At 41.8% G+C, this 27,356-nt stretch overlaps 1 protein-coding gene across 1 annotated transcript in view; it reads left to right on the top strand.

Annotated features, from left to right (window-relative positions):
• The window catches only part of LOC120999156 (collagen alpha-1(IX) chain-like), an 81,279-nt gene that overhangs the window by 27,048 nt on the left and 26,875 nt on the right, over positions 1 to 27,356 (top strand). The window contains 11 exon segments of the mRNA XM_040430031.1: positions 3,634 to 3,687; positions 3,980 to 4,033; positions 13,762 to 13,833; positions 14,009 to 14,046; positions 14,161 to 14,215; positions 14,426 to 14,470; positions 15,310 to 15,342; positions 15,436 to 15,582; positions 18,528 to 18,704; positions 25,587 to 25,677; positions 26,697 to 26,774. Coding sequence (XP_040285965.1) covers positions 3,634 to 3,687; positions 3,980 to 4,033; positions 13,762 to 13,833; positions 14,009 to 14,046; positions 14,161 to 14,215; positions 14,426 to 14,470; positions 15,310 to 15,342; positions 15,436 to 15,582; positions 18,528 to 18,704; positions 25,587 to 25,677; positions 26,697 to 26,774 — 844 coding nt within the window.

Here is a 27,356-nt window from a genome sequence, read left to right as displayed (position 1 = left end):
AAGTCTAAGTAATACTGTTATAAGTGCTAACACCTTAATAAAGTGGAAAAATACTGCCACAGTACAGAGCCAAATCAATACCTCTATAAAGTCCCCAAACATTCTGCCAAACAGCGCTAAAATAATACCACCATATATAAAGGCATGTACACATACAGTAAACTCACATATCTTAAAATGCTAGGATAACTAAAAATGAAAAATACAATGGCTCATATATCAAGCATAATATGAGAAAAACTAAATATAGAAAGATTATCGGTTCAATCACATTACTCTATCACAGATACCAGAGCCCTATTTAAATATATATATTTTAACAATATTTTTTTAACAATAGATTAGACTGGAAATCCATTTTAACATAAATTCTGACAGTCTAGACATTCTAGTTATTTATTCTCTAATTAATCTAAGACATGCTAAGGCTCCATTCAAAACTTTGTTTGAATGGAGTACTGAGAACCATATTTATCCAGTGGGCTGTGAATGACATATATTGTCCTTCACCATAGTTACAGCTACACAAATTAGCACTGGCATTACCTGTACCAGACGCCTATAGGCTCAAAGACTGGCCCACCTTCTGCTCAACATACGTGTGTAGGGCTGGTACAGCCTTTTTCGAGAAGTAATGACAGCTTGGGACTCTTTAGCTTGACTGGGCACAAGCCATCGGCTCTCTAAAAGGTGCAGAGTCAATGACATGGAAAGGGAGGGACAATAGTACCAGCAACTTGGCCAGGTGCATATTCAGCTTCTGCACCATTGGATGAGTGCACGCATGCTGTTGTCTCTTTGCAATCGGCTCGGTGATTGATTGCTGTCGAAACACGTGACCGCTAGATTGGTGGTCAAAACACGACTGCTGGATGACAGTGGCAGCTCTGGCCTGTTGCTGCAGCTGCTGCTATCTCCAACCCTTCTTCTGCTGCTACTCGTTCTGGCTACAGCAAAATTTTTGCCACTGCCTGTTCCTTTTGGGGGCCCAGGCAACTGTCTGATGGCCACAATGTTCAGTCACTGAATGTGTGATGTAACTAAGTTTGAATCGCGCAGCAGTTGAACTAGATAAACGCTCCTTTATATTAGACCACTTATTGACAATGAGTTTGACGCACAGTAAGTCTATGTATAACTAAACAGATTAAGTATGAATGGCGCAGCAGTTGAACAAGATGCACAGGACGATTCTACTCAGCCTGCACTGTCCTTGCAGTCTCCCTTTTCCTATGTTCTCTCTACATTGCCTAAAAACTCTCCCTACGATCTTCCGCGTGGGATTAGGCTTTTATATGGCTGTGATATCACAAAGGATGGCTATCTGCAAATTGGCTGGCTGCATGGCAGTATGGTGATCTTGCGCTGGGGTTTTTACTTTCACTTTGTAGCACGTGTAGCCACCATTTTAGGAAAAAAACTATTTGCTACCATGAAGCGTGAGGAAATTCAGATTTGGGTTTTCCTAAAATTCAAATCGAAATCCACTTCGTGAACTTCGATTTGCTCAACACTAATGACAGCTATACATTGCGTTAACAATACTGCCAAACAGTACACAAATAATACTTATTTTATGGTGTCCAAATAATACCGCAAGCAAATGTTCATATAATTACACCAAACTGTGCTCAATACCAATTAATATACTGTAGTCAATATAAAAGTTCATATACTGTAGTACCAAAATAATATCAATATACACTGCGTGCAGAATATTTAGGCAAATGAGTATTTTGACCACATCATCCTCTTTATGCATGTTGTCTTACTCCAAGCTGTATAGGCTCGAAAGCCTACTACCAATTAAGCATTTTAGGTGATGTGCATCTCTGTAATGAGAAGGGGTGTGGTCTAATGACATCAACACCCTATATCAGGTGTGCATAATTATTAGGCAACTTCCTTTCCTTTGGCAAAATGGGTCAAAAGAAGGACTTGACAGGCTCAGAAAAGTCAAAAATAGTAAGATATCTTGCAGAGGGATGCAGCACTCTTAAAATTGCAAAGCTTCTGAAGCGTAATCATCGAACAATCAAGCGTTTCATTCAAAATAGTCAACAGGGTCGCAAGAAGCGTGTGGAAAAACCAAGGCGCAAAATAACTGCCCATGAACTGAGAAAAGTCAAGCGTGCAACTGCCAAGATGCCACTTGCCACCAGTTTGGCCATATTTCAGAGCTGCAACATCACTGGAGTGCCCAAAAGAACAAGGTGTGCAATACTCAGAGACATGGCCAAGGTAAGAAAGGCTGAAAGACGACCACCACTGAACAAGACACACAAGCTGAAACGTCAAGACTGGGCCAAGAAATATCTCAAGACTGATTTTTCTAAGGTTTTATGGACTGATGAAATGAGAGTGAGTCTTGATGGGCCAGATGGATGGGCCCGTGGCTGGATTGGTAAAGGGCAGAGAGCTCCAGTCCGACTCAGACGCCAGCAAGGTGGAGGTGGAGTACTGGTTTGGGCTGGTATCATCAAAGATGAGCTTGTGGGGCCTTTTCAGGTTGAGGATGGAGTCAAGCTCAACTCCCAGTCCTACTGCCAGTTTCTGGAAGACACCTTCTTCAAGCAGTGGTACAGGAAGAAGTCTGCATCCTTCAAGAAAAACATGATTTTCATGCAGGACAATGCTCCATCACACGCGTCCAAGTACTCCACAGCGTGGCTGGCAAGAAAGGGTATAAAAGAAGAAAATCTAATGACATGGCCTCCTTGTTCACCTGATCTGAACCCCATTGAGAACCTGTGGTCCATCATCAAATGTGAGATTTACAAGGAGGGAAAACAGTACACCTCTCTGAACAGTGTCTGGGAGGCTGTGGTTGATGCTGCACGCAATGTTGATGGTGAACAGATCAAAACACTGACAGAATCCATGGATGGCAGGCTTTTGAGTGTCCTTGCAAAGAAAGGTGGCTATATTGGTCACTGATTTGTTTTTGTTTTGTTTTTGAATGTCAGAAATGTATATTTGTGAATGTTGAGATGTTATATTGGTTTCACTGGTAAAAATAAATAATTGAAATGGGTATATATTTGTTTTTTGTTAAGTTGCCTAATAATTATGCACAGTAATAGTCACCTGCACACACAGATATCCCCCTAAAATAGCTAAAACTAAAAACAAACTAAAAACTACTTCCAAAAATATTCAGCTTTGATATTAATGAGTTTTTTGGGTTCATTGAGAACATGGTTGTTGTTCAATAATAAAATTAATCCTCAAAAATACAACTTGCCTAATAATTTTGCACTACCTGTAGAGAGTCTAAGTAATACAGTTATTAGTGCTGAAATACAGTAATTACCCCATAAAGTGAAAAAATTTCCAAATTTTTGGGTTGTGTGAAATCGATAAAAGTCACACATTTTAGCAGAAAGCAGTTTGGCGCCAACATTTGTAACATTTCACACCATTTGTTAATTTTTTTATAATATTTCTTGGAATGTGTAAGCAGGTCCACTAAGTTTGTAAATTTTCATCTAGCGCTGATTTTAAAATGTTCTTTCTAAATTATGAAATCAATCCTTGACAAGTACAATAGCTGTAACCTTCAGCATTTTCAAGGTGACCTCTTATAAGGTCATAACTATCAAATATCAGACATGTTTAATTCTATGTTAACAGGCGTTTCAAGGTCTTCAGGGTAAGGAAGGACATCGTGGCACTTTGGGACTCAAGGTAAAAATAATATGTAGATACAATTTGATTATTTCATTAGACATGCTGTTTTCTTAGCTATTCTACTACATATACAGTTGACAGTAAAACAGCTTTAACTTTACATTGCCAAAATTTTTATGATCAACACATAGAAGGAAGAAATGAGTTGAGATGCCAATATGGTAGTCTAGATCCTGTCTAGCCTGGTGGTTTTCAGCTTACTTCACTATAAAATTCAATTTCAATCTTAGGTTATAGTTAATATTCTATGATAATTTTGAATATTGCACTTTGAATATTTATCTCAAAGGGAGAAAAGGGATTTATGGGACAACAAGGTCCTGAAGGTCCACAAGGAACACCCGTGAGTAAAAAGATTTTTATTGTATACAATTTCTCTTGTATTCTTTTACAACAAAAATGTGTAAATTCATTTTCACATAGAAATATTTAGGAGGAAATCAAATAAGGTATCTGAACTGTGACTAGATCTTAGTAAACTCAGAAAATGACCTATTGTACTGTTTAAAGAAATTTTATGTGTTAAACACTCTGGACTTAAAGGGGCTCTTCAGGCTATTAATATTGAAGACCTATCCTCAGGCGCACTCAGAAGGCGCACTCAGTGCACACGTGCCGCCTCTCTTCCTGTTTGCTGCTGCTTTGCCATAGACAGCAGCGGTGAACAGGAAGAGAGACAGGAGATGGAATATGTACAATATGCCTTCTCTTCATACAGCTGATCGGCAGGGGTGCCGGGTGTTGGACTCCTGCCAATTCCTTACATTGCTCTTCATCACCCATATATAGCACTGTCAGCAGTTTTGACCTCTCTTTAAAAAAGTCTGATATCTTTCAGTATTCACGTTCGTCACAGAGCCTCACAATGGGATATATTTTTTGTTTTGTATGGATTGTTTCTCCATGGTGTGATCTGATGTTATACCTCCTCTACTGTAAAGCTTGATGCAGGTAACATCAAATCACGGTAACAGCTCAGCTCCCCATTCTCACCCCCCCCCCCCCCCTGTACAGATAGCACAAATGTTATAATACCTGCCCACAACACTCTCTCCTGTAGAAAGCAATGCAAATTTATGTTTTTTTCATCTTTTACTACTTTTGTGTCATTAAATTATTTTTTCTTTAAAGCCCCATGCACATGACTGTATTTTTTGATCCATATTGAATCTGTAGATGGTATGTGGATGATTTATTTCAATGGGCCCGCAAAAAATGCAGAACAGCAGATTGTGTACTGTTCGCATCAGTATCTCTGTTCCACTGTCCACAAAAAGTATAGACAATGTCTAATTCTTGTCCATATTGCGGGTGGGATGTGTAGAACAGGAAAAAGCAAGACACACACCACCAGTATCCATGTTTTGTGGATCAACAATTTACGGACTGCAGAATGTATATGGTTATGTGCGTGAGGTCTAAAAATAATTTTATTTTGCATCACTATATCTAAGACCCTTACCTTTTTATTTGTCTGTCAATACAGCTGTGTGAGGGCTTGTTTTTTTGTGGGATGGTACTTTTATTGGTACCATTTTGGGATACATATGACTTTTTGATTGCTTATTATAACATTTTTTGGAAGGTGAGATGACATGAACATTATAATAATGTGTAGTTTATTTAATTTTTTTATTTTTAACCAATTAGAAATTTGTGAATGCGCTTTTTATTTTATTGAAATGTTTCCTTTTTTATTTTTCAGTCCCACTTGGGGACTTGAAGATCCAGTGGTCTGATGGCTGGTACAATACATGGCAGTAGTCATCTGTTGCAGCGTATTGAACCTGCCAGTTTTACAGTGAAACTTTGCCTACCAGGGCCTTGTAGTCCTTAGTACATGACAAGCCTGGAGGCCTTCAGTTGCCATACCAACTTCTATAGTCGCTACTGAGGGGTTAAATGTCCAGGACTGTTGCCAGCATCAATCTTAGACTGTTGCAGCAGGCTGTCAGCCGTATACTACTATAAGTTGCTGCCATCACCATTCTTTAAATATATGGCATGGTACACAATAACATTCATCTTGCAATGCTGTTATATTTCTGGAAGTTTGAAGAGGTGAAGAGGTTAAAGCAAATCGTTGGAACTGCATCAACAAACAAAAAAAAATGCAGCATAATAGTATAATGAAAATTGAATAAAGACAGATACAATCAGAAAATAGAAACAGAGTGTAAAAAAAGTTTTTTTTCAGCATTGTTAAAGTGACCCTTGGCTTCTAGAAAGAAAAAAATCACATTAACTGGGGAACTAACTAAATATTGGCGGCCTCCTTTTCATCTTTTTTGTTGCAGATTTGTTAATTCCTGGGCTCCTCTTCTGTCATCCAAGATGGCTGCACTGCTTCTAAGTAGAGTTGAGCGAACACCTGAATGTTCGGGTTCGAGAAGTTCGGCCGAACTTCCCGGAAATGTTCGGGTTCGGGATCCGAACCCGACCCGAACTTCATCCCGAACCCGAACCCCATTGACTTCAATGGGGACCCGAACTTTTCGGCACTAAAAAGGCTGTAAAACAGCCCAGGAAAGAGCTAGAGGGCTGCAAAAGGCAGCAACATGTAGGTAAATCCCCTGTAAACAAATGTGGATAGGGAAATGAATTAAAATAAAAATAAAATAAATTAAAATTAACCAATATCAATTGGAGAGAGGTCCCATAGCAGAGAATCTGGCTTCATGTCAGCAGAGAATCAGTCTTCATGTCATAGCAGAGAATCAGGCTTCATGTCACCCACCACTGGAACAGGCCACTGTCAGATATTTTTAGGCCCCGGCACCCAGACAGAGGAGAGAGGTCCCATAACAGAGATTCAGGCTTCATGTCAGCAGAGAATCAGTCTTCATGTCATAGCAGAGAATCAGGCTTCACGTCACCCACCACTGGAACAGTCCATTGTCACATATTTAGGCCCAGGCACTCAGACAGAGGAGAGAGGTCCCATAACAGAGATTCAGGCTTCATGTCAGCAGAGAATCAGTCTTCATGTCATAGCAGAGAATCAGGCTTCACGTCACCCACCACTGGAACAGTCCATTGTCACATATTTAGGCCCAGGCACCCAGGCAGAGGAGAGAGGTCCCATAGCAGAGAATCTGGCTTCATGTCAGCAGAGAATCAGTCTTCATGTCATAGCAGAGAATCAGGCTTCATGTCACCCTCCACTGGAACAGGCCACTGTCAGATATTTTTAGGCCCCGGCACCCAGACAGAGGAGAGAGGTCCCATAACAGAGATTCAGGCTTAATTTCGGCAGAGAATCAGTCTTCATGTCATAGCAGAGAATCAGGCTTCATGTCACCCACCACTGGAACAGGCCACTGTCAGATATTTTTAGGCCCCGGCACCCAGACAGAGGAGAGGTTCGTTCAACTTTGGGTTGCCCCGCAATATAATGGTAAAATGAAAATAAAAATAGGATTGAATGAGGAAATGCCCTGGAGTACAATAATATATTGTTAAGGGGAGGTAGTTAATGTCTAATCTGCACAAGGGATGGACAGGTCCTGTGGGATCCATGCCTGGTTCATTTTTATGAACGTCAGCTTGTCCACATTGGCTGTAGACAGGCGGCTGCGTTTGTCTGTAATGACGCCCCCTGCCGTGCTGAATACACGTTCAGACAAAACGCTGGCCGCCGGGCAGGCCAGCACCTCCAAGGCATAAAAGGCTAGCTCTGGCCACGTGGACAATTTGGAGACCCAGAAGTTGAATGGGGCCGAACCATCAGTCAGTACGTGGAGGAGTGTGCACAGGTACTGTTCCACCATGTTATTGAAATGTTGCCTCCTGCTAACACGTTCCGTATCAGGTGGTGGTGCAGTTAGCTGTGGCGTGGTGACAAAACTTTTCCACATCTCTGCCATGCTAACCCTGCCCTCAGAGGAGCTGGCCGTGACACAGCTGCGTTGGCGACCTCTTGCTCCTCCTCTGCCTTCGCCTTGGGCTTCCACTTGTTCCCCTGTGACATTTGGGAATGCTCTCAGTAGCGCGTCTACCAACGTGCGCTTGTACTCGCGCATCTTACTATCACGCTCCAGTGCATGAAGTAAGGTGGGCACATTGTCTTTGTACCGTGGATCCAGCAGGGTGGCAACCCAGTAGTCCGCACACGTTAAAATGTGGGCAACTCTGCTGTCGTTGCGCAGGCACTGCAGCATGTAGTCGCTCATGTGTGCCAGGCTGCCCAGAGGTAAGGACAAGCTGTCCTCTGTGGGAGGCGTATCGTCATCGTCCTGCGTTTCCCCCCAGCCACGCACCAGTGATGGGCCCGAGCTGCGTTGGGTGCCACCCCGCTGTGAACATGCGTCATCCTCATCCTCCTCCACCTCCTCCACCTCCTCCTCATCCTCGTCCTCCTCGTCCTCCAGTAGTGGGCCCTGTCTGGCCTGAAAGTGCTAAAAATGACCCCTCTTCCTCCTCCTGGGCCACCTTCTCTTCCATCATCGCCCTAAGTGTTTTCTCAAGGAGACATAGAAGTGGTATTGTAACGCTGATAACGGCGTCATCGCCACTGGCCATGTTGGTGGAGTACTCAAAACAGCGCAACAGGGCACACAGGTCTCGCATGGAGGCCCAGTCATTGGTGGTGAAGTGGTGCTGTTCCGCAGTGCGACTGACCCGTGCGTGCTGCAGCTGAAACTCCACTATGGCCTGCTGCTGCTCGCACAGTCTGTCCAGCATGTGCAAGGTGGAGTTCCACCTGGTGGGCACGTCGCATTTGAGGCGGTGAGCGGGAAGGCCGAAGTTACGCTGTAGCGCAGACAGGCAAACAGCTGCAGGATGTGAACGCTGGAAGCGCGAACAGACGGCCCGCACTTTATGCAGCAGCTCTGACATGTCGGGGTAGTTGCGAATGAACTTCTGCACCACCAAATTCAACACATGCGCCAGGCAAGGGATGTGCGTCAAACCCGCTAGTCCCAGAGCTGCAACAAGATTTCGCCCATTATCGCACACCACCAGGCCAGGCTTGAGGCTCACCGGCAGCAACCTCTCGTCGGTCTGTTGTTCTATACCCCCCACAACTCCTGTGCGGTGTGGGGCCTGTCCCTCAAACATATGAGTTTCAGAACGGCCTGCTGACGTTTATCCCGGGCTGTGCTGAAGTTGGTGGTGAAGGTGTGTGGCTGACTGGATGAGCAGGTGGAAGAAGAGGAGGAGGAAGCTGAGTAGGAGGAGGAGGAGACAGGAGGCAAAGAATGTTGCCCTGCGATCCTTGGCGGCGGAAGGACGTGCGCCAAACAGCTCTCCGCCTGGGGCCCAGCCGCCACTACATTTACCCAGTGTGCAGTTAGGGAGATATAGCGTCCCTGGCCGTACTTACTGGTCCATGTATCTGTGGTTAGGTGGACCTTGCCACAGATGGCGTTGCACAGTGCACACTTGATTTTATCGGATACTTGGTTGTGCAGGGAAGGAACGGCTCTCTTGGAGAAGTAGTGCCGGCTGGGAACAACATACTGTGGAACAGCAAGCGACATGAGCTGTTTGAAGCTGTCTGTGTCCACCAGCCTAAATGACAGCATTTCATAGGCCAGTAGTTTAGAAATGCTGGCATTCAGGGCCAGGGATCGAGGGTGGCTAGGTGGGAATTTACGCTTTCTCTCAAATGTTTGTGAGATGGAGAGCTGAACGCTGCAGTGTGACATGGTTGAGATGCTTGGTGACGCAGGTGGTGGTACATACCATGTTTGCTGGGCGGCAGGTGCCAACGTTCCTCCAGAGGCGGAGGAAGAGGCCGAGGCGGCGGCAGCCGCAGAGGAGGCCGAGGCGGCAGCAGCAGAAGAGGTAGCAGGGGGAGCCTGAGTGACTTCCTTGTTTTTAAGGTGTTTACTCCACTGCAGTTCATGCTTTGCATGCAGGTGCCTGGTCATGCAGGTTGTGCTAAGGTTCAGAACGTTAATGCCTCGCTTCAGGCTCTGATGGCACAGCGTGCAAACCACTCGGGTCTTGTCGTCAGCACATTGTTTGAAGAAGTGCCATGCCAGGGAACTCCTTGAAGCTGCCTTTGGGGTGCTCGGTCCCAGATGGCAGCAGTCAGTAGCAGGCGGAGTCTCTTGGCGGCGGGTGTTCTGCTTTTGCCCACTGCTCCCTCTTTTGCTACGCTGTTGGCTCGGTCTCACCACTGCCTCTTCCTCCGAACTGTGAAAGTCAGTGGCACGACCTTCATTCCATGTGGGGTCTAGGACCTCATCGTCCACTGCATCGTCTTCCACCCAGTCTTGACCCCTGACCTCCTGTTCAGTCTGCACACTGCAGAAAGACGCAGCAGTTGGCACCTGTGTTTCGTCATCATCAGAGACATGCTGAGGTGGTATTCCCATGTCCTCATCATCAGGAAACATAAGTGGTTGTGCGTTAGTGCATTCTATCTCTTCCACCCCTGGGGAAGGGCTAGGTGGATGCCCTTGGGAAACCCTGCCAGCAGAGTCTTCAAACAGCATAAGAGACTGCTGCATAACTTGAGGCTCAGACAGTTTCCCTGATATGCATGGGGGTGAGGTGTGACAGACTGATGGGCTTGGTTTTCATTGCGCCATCTGTGCGCTTTCTGCAGAAGACTGGGTGGGAGATAATGTGAACGTGCTGGATCCACTGTCGGCCACTCCAATTGACTAATGCCTGTACCTGCTCAGGCCTTACCATCCTTAGAACGGCATTGGGCCCCACAAAATATCGCTGTAAAATCTGCTGGCTACTGGGACATGAGGTAGTTGTTCACTTAGGACGTGTGGCTGAGGGGGCAGAACGGCCACGTCCCTCCCAGCACCAGAGGGTCCACTAACACCACCACGACCATGTCGCGCGTCCCTTTCTAGATGTTTTTCCTCATTGTTACCGTTCACCACAATAAGGAAAATATTAATCGGGGCCAATTTATTGAATTCATATTCAGGCCTTTTTTTACAGACACCTAACACTATCTGGGCTATCTATTTAGGTACCCGTATATTACACTAATACAGGCACACCAGTAATGACAGATTTAGCTGAATATAAATTTGAGGCCTATTATTTAGGCGCTGGGTGACAGGTATACGTTTTATGGACAGAATTAGACTTGGATCTGCACAGTAGCGAGTGGTGTGAAGTTATTGAGAACTACCCTATCAGCACCTTGAATCTAATATACCTTTTAGGGATAGATTTAAAGTAGTCCTGATACAGCAGAAACCACTAATTTAGAGAATTGCTAAATTGGGAATTGTATTTCAACCCCAGAACAAAAACTGTGCTTTGACGGGACACTAAATACCTTGACCAGCTAAAGCAGTAATGATGACAGATTTGGATGAATATAAATGTGAGGCCTATTTTTTAGGCGCTGGGTGGACAGGTATACTGTTTAATCACAGAATTAGACTTGGATCTGCACTGTAGCGTGTGTGTGAATTTATTGAGAATTACCCTATCAGCACCTTGAATCTAATATAACCCTTTTAGGGATTAGATTTAAAGTAGGCCTGATACAGCAGAAGAACCACTAATTTAGAGAATTGCAAAATTGGGAATTGTATTTCACCCAGAACAAATACTGTGCTTTGACGGGACCTAAATAACATGACCAGTCTAAAGCAGTAATGACAGATTTTGGATGAATATGAATGTGAGGGCCTATTTTTTAGGCGCCGGGGGGGGTGACAGGTATAATCGTTTAAGCACAGAATTAGACTTGGATCTGCACTGTAGCGTGTGTGTGAAGTTATTGAGAATTACCCTATCAGCTCCTTGAATCTAATATACCCTTTTAGGGAAAGATTTAAAGTAGTCCTGATACAGCAGAAACCACTAATTTAGAGAATTGCAAAATTGGGAATTGTATTTCAACCCAGAACAAAAACTGTGCTTTGACGGACACTAAATAACTTGACCAGCTAAAGCAGTAAGGACAGATTTGGATGAATATAAATGTGAGGCCTATTTTTTAGGCGCTGGGTGACAGGTATACGTTTAATCACAGAATTAGACTTGGATCTGCACTGTAGCTTGTGTGTGAAGTTAATGAGAATAACTTGGTGACAGGCTCAGCTTGACCACTGATGTAGTATATTGGCCAAAAAGAGTAACCACACTATTGATGGTTAAATGCACTTGATGACAGGCTTGAACCTATTTTTTTAGGCGCTGGGTGACAGGTATAACGTTTTAATCACAGAATTAGACTTGGATCTGCACTGTAGCTTGTGTGTGAAGTTAATGAGAATAACTTGGTGACAGGCTCAGCTTGACCCTGATGTAGTATATGGCCAAAAAATAACCACACTATTGATGGTTAAATGCACTTGATGACAGCTTAAACCTGATGTAGGATATAGCCAAAAAATAACCACACTATTGATGGTTAAATGCACTTGGGTGACAGGCTCAACTTCCCCTGATGTAGTATATGGCCAAAAAATAACCACACTATTGATGGTTAAATGGCACTTGATGACAGCTTGACCCTGATGTAGGATATAGCCAAAAAATAACCACACTATTGAAGGGTTAAATGCACTTGGGTGACAGGCTCAGCTTGCCCCTGATGTAGTATATGGCCAAAAAATAACCACACTATTGATGGTTAATGCACTTGATGTACAGCTTGACCCTGATGTAGGATATAGCCAAAAAATAACCACACTATTGATGGTTTAAATGCACTTGGGTGACAGGCTCAGCTTGCCCCTGATGTAGTATATGGCCAAAAAATAACCAGCACTATGATGGTTAAATGCACTTGATGACAGCTTGACCCTGATGTAGGATATATAGCAAAAAATAACCACACTATTGATGGGTTAATGCACTTGATGACAGCTTGACCCTGATATAGGATATAGCCAAAAAATAACCACACTATTGATGGTTAAATGCACTTGGTGTGACAGGCACAGCTTGCCCCTGATGTAGTATATGGCGAAAAAATAACCACACTATTGATGGTTAAATGCACTTGATGACAGCTTGACCCTGATGTAGGAGTATAGCAAAAAAATACCACACTATTGATGGTTAAATGTACTTGGTGGCAGCTTGTGCTCGCGCACAACAAGCCACAAAATGGCCGCCGATCACCCCAGAAAAAAGTGACTGAAAAACGCTCTGGGCAGCCTAAAAACAGTGAGCAATTGAATAGCAGCAGTTCAATGATCCACAGCTGTAGATCGATCACTGAATGAAGTCTTTTGAGAGGAGTTAATCACTGCCTAATCTCGCCCTAACGTCGCAGCTGCAACCTCTTCCTACACTTGTATCAGCTGAGTGACGTGCAGCGCTACGTGACCCAAGCCTATATAGAGGCTGGGTCACATGCTGCACTGGCCAATCACAGCATGCCAATAGTATGCATGGCTGTGATGGCCTCTTGGGGCAAGTAGTATGATGCTTGTTGATTGGCTGCTTTTGCAGCCTTTCAATAAGCGCCAAGAAAGCGCCGAACACCGAACCCGAACCCGGGACTTTTACCCGACACCCCAAAATTCGGTACGAACCCGAACTATACAGTTCGGGTTCGCTCATCCCTAATTCTAAGACTACCTGATGTACACTGTGCATATTTGGTAGCCCAAGATACTTCATACATCTAAAACCCTACTCTTGGATTGGCCAGTACTGCTCACTAGTCTGGCCAATCCAAGTGTCTTGAGCTACCAAATGCTCAGTATGCATTAGACAGTTTGAGACGCATTGCAGACATCTTGGATGACACAAGAGGAAGACAGGGAATTAGTGGAACAGCAACTATAAAGATGAAAAGGATGTTCTCAGGTAAATGTTCTGTGTATTTCTCAGTTGTTGTAAAAAACAATCTTGAACTGGAGGGTTGCTTTAACTAGCTCAAAAGAATACTGTATTGTAATGGTTTGTTGTATGGGCTTGTCACATCTGTGTCAGAGGCTCCATTTGGATCAGATTTCCATCGCAGATTGTCAGAAAGCACAAAAACTAAAGTTTTGCATGTAGGAATTTTTGTCCCAGATAATGGGGTTCTGAAAGCGCGGAATACTATTGCTGATGTGAACGCAGCCTTTAATAATTCCCTTATCTAAACTTTTTGTATGCTGTTTTTTCTAAAATTGTAAAAAGGGACCTCCAGGACCAAAAGGGGAAGCTGGACGTCCTGGCAGACCTGGATTTATCGGACCACCTGGTGCAGCTGTGAGTAGTTTAAATTTTTTTTCTGGTGGAGCTGGTTTTATTTCCTCTTTATTTTGTCTTCTTGAAGGACAGCTAACTGAAATAATGAGTAATCCTATAAGATTTATTATGAGATAATAGATTTAAAGACTTGCAAAGATACATTTCAAAACTAATCAGTTTTATCAATTCACAGGGTCCATGTTGGACTTCCTGGGTGTACCTGGGCCAAAAGTAAGTGTATATCTAGGGTATCTAATTGTCTATGTTTTTCTTTTCCTTTTCCCCCATGGCACAGGGTGGCTGAGGATGGATGGGTGAGGTTCATAATTTTGTCTATTTTCTTAGTTATCTGGAAAATAACACATTTGTGAAAACAAGAAACTGCCTCTCAAGGAGACATGTAATAATATCAATGGATACAATGCAGTTTATGATAATCATTTTAGACAATTCTATTACTAATTACGCTTATTGAACGCTGCCATATATTTCTAACCTGAGTGTACTTTGGTGTGTACTTTGGAGGAAGTAATTTAAATCGCAACAATTTAAACTTTTATTAGTAAACTGAAGCATTTAAAATAAATATATTCTTTTTTTTTTTTAACAGGGAAATACTGGAATTCAAGGAGCTAAGGGTGTAGAAGGACTGAAGGTATAATCGGGCTTATGCATCTGATTTCAATATGAGAATTTCCACCTGAAAAAATAATCCAAATGAACAAGAAAGATAAGATTATATAGATCAAATCTACAACTACTCATAACTGGTATCAATGTCAGTATGGACAGCCCAAAGATGAACCTAATTTATTAAGAGGTTTGCACATCTTACTCTAGCACACTTATGATTAAGAATGGCTTAGCAAACACCAGTCTTAGAAAATCTGTTACCCAGATTTTGGACTATCATGTACAGTAATAGATCAGTAGTACTTCAGATAAGAGTCCAGATTATTGATAAGCAAACCAGCTTCGTACTGCTTTGACGAACCAGGTTTGTTCATCTACATAACTCTGAATCCCTAGCTCCGTACATGTTTAAAATGTATTGCCTCTAATGAGGCTCCTTCAAGATTGTGCCTGGTAACCTGAGACTACGGTAGTCTTGCGCATGCACCATTACTGTAAGTAGCAACGCATGCATTAATGTATTACATTATGACTTCAAACCCGGGTTCATAAATGATCGTGGCATGTGCCACGAACCTGGATTCAGATTTGTAATGTAATGCATTAAATGCATGCGCTGCTACTTACGCTAACAGCGCATGCATGAGACTACTGAAGTCTTGCATTAACCGCTGTCATCTTAAAAGAGCCTCACCGTAGGCACTACGTTTTAAGTCAGGTACGGAACAGGATTTTCAGTTATGTAAATGAACGAACCAGGTTTGTCAAAGCAGCACAAACCCGGTCATTTTTCTGGTATACTATGTTCAAAATAAATAATAACTGACATAATATTTTTTCATTAATTAAAATATATTTTAGGGAGAGAAAGGAACAAAGGGGCCAAAAGGCAAGGTAAGTGTGTGTGTTTATATGTATCAAGTAATTACTGTACATTATGAATTGATTTGTTTTAGGTACATCAATTAACATTTAGTAATAATTTAGGTTGGAGATAGTGGTCCAGTAGGCCCAGAAGGACTTCTTGGTAGACGAGGATCTCCAGGAGAACTTGGTGCTCGTGGTCAACCAGGAGAGCAAGGCCTTCCTGGTGACCCTGGGATCCCAGGTGATATTGGGCCTATGGGATCAAAGGTAAGAACACACTATTATTAAAATTCTACATGTTTACATAAAAGGACATGCCATTAATATATATATATTTTTTTAAATAAATAAAATTGTAGGATATCCTTATGTATGCTATAGCACAATAGCTTTTTTACAAACCAAGACTGGTGCACAATAACCAGTGGCTATGTTTTTCTCTGGATTAATAGAGGTAAAGCCAATATTTATTTATAGCTTGTTTTTCATGCAAGAATGGCAGTATTTCAAAGTATTTCCTTTAGCACCCTGTGCATAAAATCTAATTTAATACAAGTTAGCAAGACCAATTTAGAGTCAGTTTGGGTTACATTGCAGCTTGATAATCATAAGGTAACTCGTGTAGGTGTGATATATAGACCACCTAGCCAAGTCAAAGAATTAGATGATCTACTAGTTGAGGAAATAGCTAAAATGACATTGAAAGGGGAAGTTATCATTATGGGAGACTTTAATCTTCCTGATGTAAACTGAAAAACCAAAATAGCTAGTTCTGCCAGGAGTACAGATATTCTAAATTCCATACTGGGATTATCTCTACAGCAAGTAGTTGAGGAGCCAACCCGGAAGGAGGCCATTTTAGATTTAGTATTCACAAATGGAAATTTGGTATCTAATATTACTGTAGGGGAAAGCTTGGGGTCTAGTGATCACCAGTCAGTGTGGTTTACTATAAGTACAGTGACTGAGTCACACCACGCAAAAACAAAAGTTTCAGATTTTAGAAAAACAGACTTTTCTAAAATTAGATTAGTGGTATACGAGTCCCTATTAGATTGGAACAGTTTCAATGGAGTCCAGGAGTAATGGGACTACTTAAAAGTGGCACTATTGAAAGCAACAGATAATTGCATTAGGCTTGTCAGTAAAAGCAAAAAAAGGAAGAGACCACTGTGGTACTAAGCAGAAGTGGCCAAAATCATTAAAAACAAAAAGATAGCATTTAGTAATTATTAAAAAAAACAAAATAAACGAGGATGACAGGCAAATTTATAAGATTAGGCAGAGAGAGACCAAACAAGTTATAAGAGCTTCTAAAGCACAGGCAGAAGAGAAATTAGCTCAGTCAGTGAAAAAAGGCGATAAGACATTCTTCAGATACATAAATGAAAAAAGGATACTAAAACAAGGAATTACCAAATTAAAAACAAAAGAAGGAAGGTATATGGAAGAAGATAAAGAACTAGCTGACTGCCTCAATGAATACTTCTGTTCAGTTTTTACAAAGGAAAAGGACCTCAGTTAGGAAGAAAGACTAATGAATATTTTGATGCATGTGACTTTACAGAGGAAGATGTTCTAAGTCAGCTGTCTAAAATTAATACAAATAAGTCACAGGGGCCTGATGGGATACACCCAAAGCTATTAAAAGAGCTTAGCGGTGAACTAGCAAAACCATTAACAGATTTATTTAACCAATCACTGGTAACAGGAGTCATCCCAGAAGATTGGAAATTAGCAAATGTTGTGCCCATTCACAAGAAAGGTAGTATGGAGGAATCTGGCAACTATAAGCCAGTAAGCCTGACATCAATAGTGGGTAAATTAATGGAAACCATACTTAAGGAGAGGATTGTGGAACATCTAAAATCCCATGGATTGAAAGATGAAAAACAGCAGCATGGGTTTACTTCAGGGAGATCATGTCAAACTAATATTATTGCTTTTTTTTGATTGGGTGACTAAAATAATAGATGGCGGAGGTGCAGTAGACATCGCTTATCTAGACTTTAGTAAGGCTTTTGATACTGTCCCACATAGAAGGCATATCAATAAATTGCAGTCTTTGTGCTTGGACTCCCATATTGTTGAAAGGATTAGGCAGTGGCTGAGAGACAGACAACAGAGGGTTGTAGTCAATGGAGTATATTCAGACCATGGTCTTGTTACCAGTGGGGTACCTCTGGGATCTGTTCTGGGACCCATATAAATTAATATCTTTATCAGCGAAATTGCAGAAGGCCTCGCTGGTAAGGTGTGTCTTTTTGCGGATGATACAAAGATTTGTAGCAGGGTTGATGTTCCTGGAGGGATACACCAAATTGAAAAGGATTTAGGAAAACTAGAAGAATGGTCAAAAATCTGGCAACTAAAATTTTATGTTGATAAGTGCAAGATAAAGCACCTGGGGCGTAAAAACCCAAGAGCAGAATATAAAAGTGATACAGTCCTAACCTCAGTATCTGAGGAAAGGGATTTAGGGGGTCATTATTTCAGAAGACTTAAAGGCAGGCAGACAATGTCATAGAGCAGCAGGAAATGCTAGCAGAATGCTTGGGTGTATAGGGAGAGGCATTACCAGTAGAAAGAGGGAGGTGCTCATGCCGCTCTACAGAGCACTAGTGAGACCTCATTTGGAGTATTGTGCTCAGTACTGGAGACGATAACTCCAGAAGGATATTGATACTTTGGAGAGAGTTCAGAGAAGAGCTACTAAACTAGTACATGGATTACAGGATGAAACTTACCAGGAAAGATTAAAGGACCTTAACATATATAGCTTGGAAGAAAGATGAGACAGAGGGGATATGATAAAACCTTTAAATACATAAAGGGAATCAACAAGGTAAAAGAGGAGAAAATATTTAAAAGAAGAAAAACTGCTACAAGATGGCATAGTTTTAAATTAGAGGGGCAAAGGTTTAAAAGTAATATCAGGAAGTATTACTTTACTGAGAGAGTAGTGGATGCTTGGAATAGCCTTCCTGTAGAAGTGGAAGCTGCAAATACAGTGAAGAAGTTTAAGCATGCATGGGATAGGCATAAGGCCATCCATCATATAAGATAGGGCCAAGGGCTATTCATAGTATTCAGTATATTGGGCAGACTAGATGGGCCAAATGGTTTTTATCTGCCGACACATTCTATGTTTCTATAAATCATCCACATCTGTATTATAAAAGCAATTAAATATTTTCTTTTTCTTTTAACAGGGACCATCTTTTCCAGCATCCCGTATAATAGAAGTTTGTCAGAAATTTGTTCTTGAACAAATGTCATCATATGCACAATCTGTACAACGACAGTGTGCTAGCGCTTGCCCATTGTTTGGTGAAGTACCAATGGGTGCACCAGGTCCAATAGGACTGCCTGGGCCACCTGGACAACCAGTTAAGTAGCATTTATAACACTTTCATGAAACTAATAAGATACTTCACTAAAATCTATGGTGATACTTCACCATTAAAGGGGTTTTCCAGGTTCATTCATTTTGAAAGGGAGCTGTGCAGCGGTAACCCAGCATGGCCACTACAATTTAGATGCCCCAGTGCTTCCTGTTCCATTCAAAGTGTTAATTCTAGTGCCAGAGACAGAAAAGAAACAGCTAATGGGTGGGGGCGCAGGGGTGGGACTCTCACTAATCAGATATTAATGACCTATTCTGAGGTGCCTGGGGAACCTCTTTAAATATAAATAGTATTATATCTTGCAGGGTTTGATAATTCTCATGATAAATGAAATATCACCATTTTATTGAACAAGAGGTACCCTTTATTGTGGTTAAAAGTTCACAAGATGAACTTGTTTATAAGTGTGTAATATACTTCATTAGGCATATCTTCTGTTTAAATCAATGGTTTTCTACACTTCTCAACTCTAAGAAGGAAAAGTCATAGAATTATGGAAATTACAGGATTGATAGAAATGTTAATGATATGAAAATCATGAAATAATGGGAACAAATGTTCAAAACATCTTGATTTATTCAGTAACATGTATGAGCCCCCAAATCATCATTGTTCTGCCAACCACCGAGACACGCAGTGTTGAACAATGCTCATATCTTGGCCTAGGTGCGTATCGATCTTCCAGAGTGATAAAAGCAAGATCTCTCAGTTCAAGGATTTTGTCTCTCTCAGTTTGCGACACGTGGCGATAAATGGCATGTTGACGAACAGGAGGAATCACACAATTATCTCAAATGACTTAGGCCTATTGCACACGACCGTATGGCTTTTTCAGTGTTTTGCGATCCGTTTTTCACGGATCCGTTGTTCCGTTTTTTGTTTCCGTTGTGTTTCCGTTTCCGTTCCGTTTTTCCGTTCCGTTTTTCCGTATGGCAAATACAGTATACAGTAATTTCATAGCAAAAATTGGGCTGGGCATAACATTTTCAATAGATGGATCCGCAAAAAACGGAACGGATACGGAAGACATACGGATGCACTTCCGTATGCATTCCGTTTTTTTGCGGACCCATAGACTTTAATGGAGCCACGGAACGTGATTTGCGGCCAAATATAGGACATGTTCTATGTTAAAACGGAACGGAAAAACGGAAAAACGGAAACGGAATGCATACGGAACACATTCCGTTTTTTTTGCGGACCCATTGAAATCAATGGTTCCGTATACGGACCGTATACGGACCGCAAAAAACGGCCAGTAAACGGGAAAAAAAAACGGCCGTGTGAAAGAGGCCTTAATCCGATTTTTGATGTTTAGGTGCTTGAAAATTTGCAGCACCTATTTCCTCAATTTGCATAACCCTATGGCTTGTCCTTCTTGGTGTTGCAATTTCAGTGTTGAGGAGTTTATTTCTGTGCACACAAAATATATGTTGGCATGAAAAAAAAAAGCAATTGAAGTTCTATGTCCCTTTATGCGAACCAAAAAAGAAAAGTAACAACATAAAATATAGAGTATTGTGAAATAAGTAAAGAAAAAATACATAATTAAAAATATTTTTTAAATAAAACCTATAGCACATTAAAATAAACCCTCCCCCTCCACCACCAATTTTGGTATCACCAAAAACATAGAACACACTATAAATGTAACACTAATTTTATGCAAATAGCAGCAATGAAGTAAAAAAGCAATGTAGATAGTTTCCATTTTCAGAATACATTCTACTTCTTAGGGTACAGGCACACGTTCAGGATTCATGCGCGGAGCATCCGCACTGAAATCCGCAGGTGTTCGCAGGCAAATCTGTGCGGTCAATCCGCATCAATTGGTGCAGATTTGCGTGCGGATTTGGTGCAGTTTCGGTGCGGATTTTACTAAGTGAATGAAGAAAATCCGGTCAGGAAAAATAAAATAAATTGACATGCTGCGGATTTAAAAATCCGAAACCGCAGGTCAAAATCTGCGCGGAAAAAATCTGCATCGTGTGCACTGAGAATTTCAAATTCTCATAGAATAAAATGTACATGACCTACAGTGCGGATTTTCCGCACGCAAATCCGCACGCAATCCTGATCGTGTGCATTTAGCCTTAGGGTGCCTTCACACATGGCAGAATTTGTTGCAGAAAATTTTCTGCGACTGAAAATCAGTTCCATTGACCGGAATAGGTCCTGCAGAAATTTATGTGCTTCCTGCCATGTGCTTCCTGATTTTAAGTCATAGAAAATGTTCTGCAATAAAACCTACTGCGTGTCAAGGCAGCCTTTGATGTCCATTCTCTAAGTATATCTACCATAGCAGAGCATCTGGTCTTTAGTCAAGTGGTGCTGGCAGGGCCGCTGATAGAAATCATGGGGCCCCGTACAGCATACATGACGGGGCCCCCTTCAGCTCCACCCCCTGATCCCTCCTTCAGCCACACCCCTGGCCCCGCCCTTGGCCCCTCCCCAGACGCCGCCTTGAAACAACATGCAGATTTGTCTACAAGTGATATTTATGGTGCTGGGGGGTCGTCTGTGAATGGCGCTGTTATGGAGGGGATCTGTGAATGGCACTGTTATGGAGGGGATCTGTGAATGGCACTTTTATGGAGGGGATCTGTGGATGGCACTGTTATGGAGGGGATCTGTGGATGGCATTGTTATGGAGGGGATCTGTGGATGGCACTGTTATGGAGGGGATCTGTGGATGGCACTGTTATGGAGGGGATCTGTGGATGGCACTGTTATGGAGGGGATCTGTGGATGGCACTGTTATGGAGAGGATCTGTGGATGGCACTGTTATGGAGGGGATCTGTGGATGGCACTGTTATGGGGGGATCTGTGGATGGCACTGTTATGGGGGGATCTGTGGATGGCACTGTTATAGAGGGGGATCTGTGGATGACACATACCGTATATAGCATCTTATGCTATGTGTCATCCACAGATACCCCTCCATAACAGTGCCATTCACAGATACCCTCCATAACAGTGCCATCCACAGATCCCCCCATAACAGTCATCCACAGATCCCCCCATAACAGTGTCATCCACAGATCCCCCCCATAACAGTGTCATCCACAGATCCCCCTCCATAATGGTGCCATCCACAGATCCCCCCCATAAGTGTCATCCACAGACCCCCCGGCCCCCCCCCATAAGTGTCATCCACATGACAGACCCCCCCCCCATAACAGTGCCATCCACGGATCCCCCGCCCTCCCTATAACAGTGCCGTCATGACGTCATCCATATAGATCCCCCCCCGCCACTCACAGTAGTATACATTTATAAATCGGTGCAGCCGTGCAGACTGCAGACAGTAACTTTAATTTTAGCACAGGCACAGCGCTCATCTCTTTACTAAAATACTACCTTACATTCAGCTCCTGCCTCCTCCCTCCACCCTCCAGCCTCCAGTAACAAGTGCGGGCGGCAGCGCTCACTCACTGACGTCACGCGCCTGCGCCGCCTAGTGGGAGGAGCAGGCGTGTGACGTCAGTGAGTGAGCGCCGCCCCCACACTGCCTGCTGTTACTGGAGCCAGCCCACTGACAGCAAAAAAATTAAAATGGCTCGGGAGTCGGCAGCCCGGGCCCCCCTGCCAGCCGGGCCCGGTACAACTGGGCCAGCTGTACTGGCCTATCAGCGGCCCTGGGTGCTGGGCTGGGGTAGTAATGTTGCTAGCCACTGGTTTCCATTTGTCAGCTATTAAGAGTTATTAAGTGAAAATCAGTCCAACAGCTGTGCCTACACCAACAATTTTTTGGGGCTAAAAAAGTATTATCATGTATAAACTCAGAATATTTTTAACATACATAAATCAAATTTAGAAAGTCTTTGTAACGCAAGTTTCCATAGCATCATAAATGTAATAATAAGTATGAACACAATCATAACTCCAAGGATTAAAAGGGGTTTTCTGAGATCACCGTATTGATGGCCTATCCTTAGGGTAGGCCATTATTATCAGATCACTGATTTTCAAGTGAATTGAAAAAAAGCTGCATTACCAGAACAGCTGCTAGTGAGGGCTGTGTTACACCTACAGATTATCTGATAGATTTTCTGACCGATCATTGGTCAGACGGCCGTTTACACACACAGATCTTTTGTCATACACACCAACTACTGGTCAGATAATCTGTTGGTGTAATACAGCCCTAAGTATATGGAGTTCTTATATATAGATAGTGCAAACAATGAAGAGGCTGCAGTGCCCATCTGATTGCCACACCTCCTTAAAACAGCTTATTGGCTTCCCAAGGATAGGACATCAATATTGTGATCTTGGAAAACCCCTTAAATTCTCTGTCAGCTAAGAAAAGACAAGTCATCTTTGACTGTAGATTTCTTTTGCATTTGATGTTCAAATCCTTCACAATTGAGTTTTAATATTTTAGTATTATTATTAGTATTATGATTTAGTATTTAAATATTTTAGCATTAATAGTTTAGCATTTAGTACTTTAATCAAATATTATTCTAGAAGTTGAACTAAAATGTTAAAATCAGGATTGCAGGATCCTTGATCTGGGTTTTATTTACTCTATTAATAGTCTGTTTAAAAAAAAAAAAGAATTGACCTGAATAGTCAATAACATACTTTGTGGTCAAACATCGAGCAATATGCCAAACTGTTTATTATGTTTTGATAAGCTTTTATTCTTTGGACTATGCCAAATAAGATCTTATCAGTTTAATGGCTGTTTTTTTGGGATGGAGCAATAATAAGATCTTGGCTCACAAGTGTCATTCTAGGCTCTTTTCGTGTCTATTTTTAGTCCGTTTTTTTAAGCATGTAGATTTGCACCAAATTGTGCACTGCTTTCAGATCCCTTTGTCAATAAATTTGACTAAAAATATGTTTCCTTGGAAACTATGCACACTTTTCTTGTCACTTTTCAAATTTGACTAGCAACAAGAAAAGTCATCAAGTCATCATTTGCAAAAAAAATGCAACTATCACTTCATATTTCTCTTTAGAAATGCACAAATAAGTGGTGCACAACTGTTGTTACATGTGGGTGAATGGGAAGAAAGTATCAAACTCACTGTGACAGAATAGTGGTGCCAAAAATGCTAACTTTTGTATTAGCCCCTCCATGACTTTTTGCCCATTTATGGCATACATGGCACTTTTTGAAAAGTGGGTGGAGTGGGGGTGGGTGGGAATCTTGGCCCTACTGATTTAACACAATTTAAATCTACGAAACTAGTGTAAATTACAATTGAAATATGCGCCAGCTGCTAGCTGGCATACATTTCTGTTTCAGGTCACAGACCTCCCGAGATGCACCTCTCAATAAACTTGCTGCACTCTATGACAGCGAATTGTTAAAATAAATACTGACATATGAAATGCTAGTTATAATAAATTGTCCCCATTGTCTTTCCTTTTTACTGGTTTGTCTGCATACTTGAATGCTGCTTTGTGTTTCAATTAGAGATGAGCAAATCGGTCTCATCAGCAGGGCTTCTCCCCCTATGGAGGCAGGGGTGCACCTAGCCTATCTGCTGCCTGAGAGGAAAATTGAAACGGTGCCCCCCCATCTCCATATCAAATTCTCAACCTTATCTCTTCCCTCCTAAAATTACATACAGCACTACAAAACATACAGGAGAATACAGTACCACATACCTCTTACATCCAGTGATGTCTCCTATGATGTAGATATTCTCTTGTCTAATGTGCGCCAGTATAAAATACCCTATATAGTGCCCGCAGTAGATACCCACATAGTGCTCCTCTAACACCGTTCCCCATAGTTCGCCAGTATAAAATGCCCCTATATAGTGCCCCCAGTAGACGCCCTCACATTACTCCCCCCCCCTTTCCCATAGTGGCCCAGCAGCATGTTGCCAAATGAAAAAAACCAAAACATTAATACCTCCATGTGATGTGGTACAGACCTCTTCCGGCCTGTGTCCAGCGGTCAGGAGGCGCAATGATGATGATGTTATTGCGCTGGCCTCTGATAGGCTACAGGCACTAGACCTGAAGCCTATCAGAGGGAACGGGGAAGGGAGACGTCACAGCATCTAACACGTCGCCGTTCTGAGGATAGAGAGATGAGCGCTTTCTCAATGAAGGCGCTCATTTCCCACGGCCCTGCTGCCAACCCCCACTTACCTCCAGGGTTACGCGGTCTATAACGATTGCCTCACCTATGTGGGGGGCTGTCCCTGCAGTTAAAGAAGTGCCCACTTGCTGCAGCAGTGACAGGCCAGACACTTACCCACGAAATTCCCGCCTGTGGCGCTGCTCCAATTAGCAGACTTTGCTTCCACTTTGGCTAATTTCAATCTAAACCATTGTTTTAGATGAATTCTGCATTTGTTATAATTCTGATTGTTAATATTCCTGAACCACATAATAATTTTTCATAGTGACTGTACAGTGATTCATATCATTGAAATTAGAGTGGTTGGGTCCTCTCACATCACAGAGAGATCAGAATGAATCCAGGTTCCGTCTAGCAGTTTGAATGTAGTAGAATGTAGCAGCTGTATAGCATCAGTGCCTCAAATATGGACCATGGAATTTTCCTTTTAAAACCAGCCTACAAGCATGCCTGCATGCAGTGGTATTTTTCTGATCCAATTATAGTGAAATGGGAAACCAGTTACAGTAGCTCCAGTAGTCTGCTCCTATGGCGGTACAGACTACTGGATTTACCAAATGGGGATGTGAACCTATCCTAAGTAAGGATGTTAACCTTTAACTAGTTTCTATATCTTCTGACAAGAACTGTTTAAAGTTTGTTGCACTTGCTCTATGATCCAGTAGACTTACTCTACCATTGAATAGCTTATTATACTTTTTATGTTTAGTTTCCAAAATTATTGATAGAATGTATTCATTAAATATTTTTTTAGGGTAAACCTGGATTGAATGGAATTGATGGTGAAGATGGTTCAGAAGGATTTTATGGAGAATCTGGCGATCCTGGAAAGCAGGGGCAGAAAGGTATTATCTTTAGAGAAATCTCGGTATTGTGGATGACCCTATGTGTATAAATAATTTTTATAATTTACTTCATCTAATGTCATCCACTATCCACAAGTAAAAATAATGAATATCTAATATTGGACATGGTATTACTGGAAATTAAATGGCACTAATAACAATGCATTGTATATTATGCTATTTTGCAGGTATATATTCATCAGAAAGCATGTTTTACTGAATGTTCATAGAAAGCATACAAAGCAATTTTTAGAGGAATTTTTGTCTGTCTTTCTTTTTACTTTCAGCAGTACTACACCATTGATATAAAATAAAATTATTGTCCTTCTGTAGCAGTCAACACATATATAAAAGGCTATATTAGACTGGCAGATTGTCTGCCAGATGATTGCTAATAAGCATTCGTAGTAACTCTCATTAGCGATGATCTGGCAGTGTAACACTGCCGACAGGTAATCCATTGTCAGTTTATTGTTGCTCCAAGGGAAAGATGTTATCTGAAAGGCAATCCTCATGATAATAGTAGGTGTAGAATTTTTATACAGTATGACAGCGCCATTGTTCTCTTGATAGGCCTAGATAAAGAAGCCCACTGAAGAGTCCCACATGGATTACTTTAATGTGTGATGCTCTCACATAGTCACCACAGGGGAGCTCTACCTACTGCAGTGATGGTCTGATTGAGAAAGTTAAGTGAGGCTCTTTGCTGTGAGAAAAGTCCAACGAAAAGGAAGCTAACAAGGCCAGGAAATAGAATACACGGAGTGACGTAAAAATATATATACAGAAAACCATCCACCCATTCTATATATAAAAGGAACATATAGAATATTCACATATACAGTAGGTTGTTACTATGTGCTGAAATAAATGTTAATGGAAGTGTCCCTACAAGGTTGAGTATAGACCACTTTGAGAATTCTTATGGTACGGTAATATTTATAAAATGGCATGCAAATAATTTATACTTTTTGTAGATAGCACACATGACACAATTCTTTTCTTGCTGAAATATGCAGGTGATTCTGGAGAAAAAGGAGACATAGGTCCAAAAGGATACGGTCTAGTAGGATTTCAAGGAGATGTAGGACCAAGAGGTACAAAATAGCTGCCTTTCTCTTTCATTTTACAAAATATATATGTATCATGCATCTTAGGTCAAATGTAAATATTTTTTTTTCAATGTAAATACATTTGGCTTGCAGAATAAATCAGTTGATTGAAATGCAAAATACACTGCTCAAAAAAAATAAAGGGAACACAAAAATAACACATCCTAGATCTGAATTAATTAAATATTCTTCTGAAATACTTTGTTCTTTACATAGTTGAATGTGCTGACAACAAAATCACACAAAAATAAAAAAATGGAAATCAAATTTTTTAACCCATGGAGTTCTGGATTTGGAGTCACACTGAAAATTAAAGTGGAAAAACACACTACAGGCTGATCCAACTTTGATGTAATGTCCTTAAAACAAGTCAAAATGAGGCTCAGTAGTGTGTGTGGCCTCCACATGCCTGTATGACCTCCCTACAACGCCTGTGCATGCTCCTGATGAGGTGGCGGACGATCTCCTGAGGGATCTCCTCCCAGACCTGGACTAAAGCATCTGCCAACTCCTGGACAGTCTGTGGTGCAACGTGATGTTGGTGGATAGAGCGAGACATGATGTCCC

Source organism: Bufo bufo, chromosome 4 (genome assembly GCF_905171765.1).
Source record: "Bufo bufo chromosome 4, aBufBuf1.1, whole genome shotgun sequence".
Taxonomy (NCBI): domain Eukaryota; kingdom Metazoa; phylum Chordata; class Amphibia; order Anura; family Bufonidae; genus Bufo; species Bufo bufo.
Note: the sequence above shows the minus strand (reverse complement) of the source record. Positions and strands in the feature narration are given on the sequence as shown.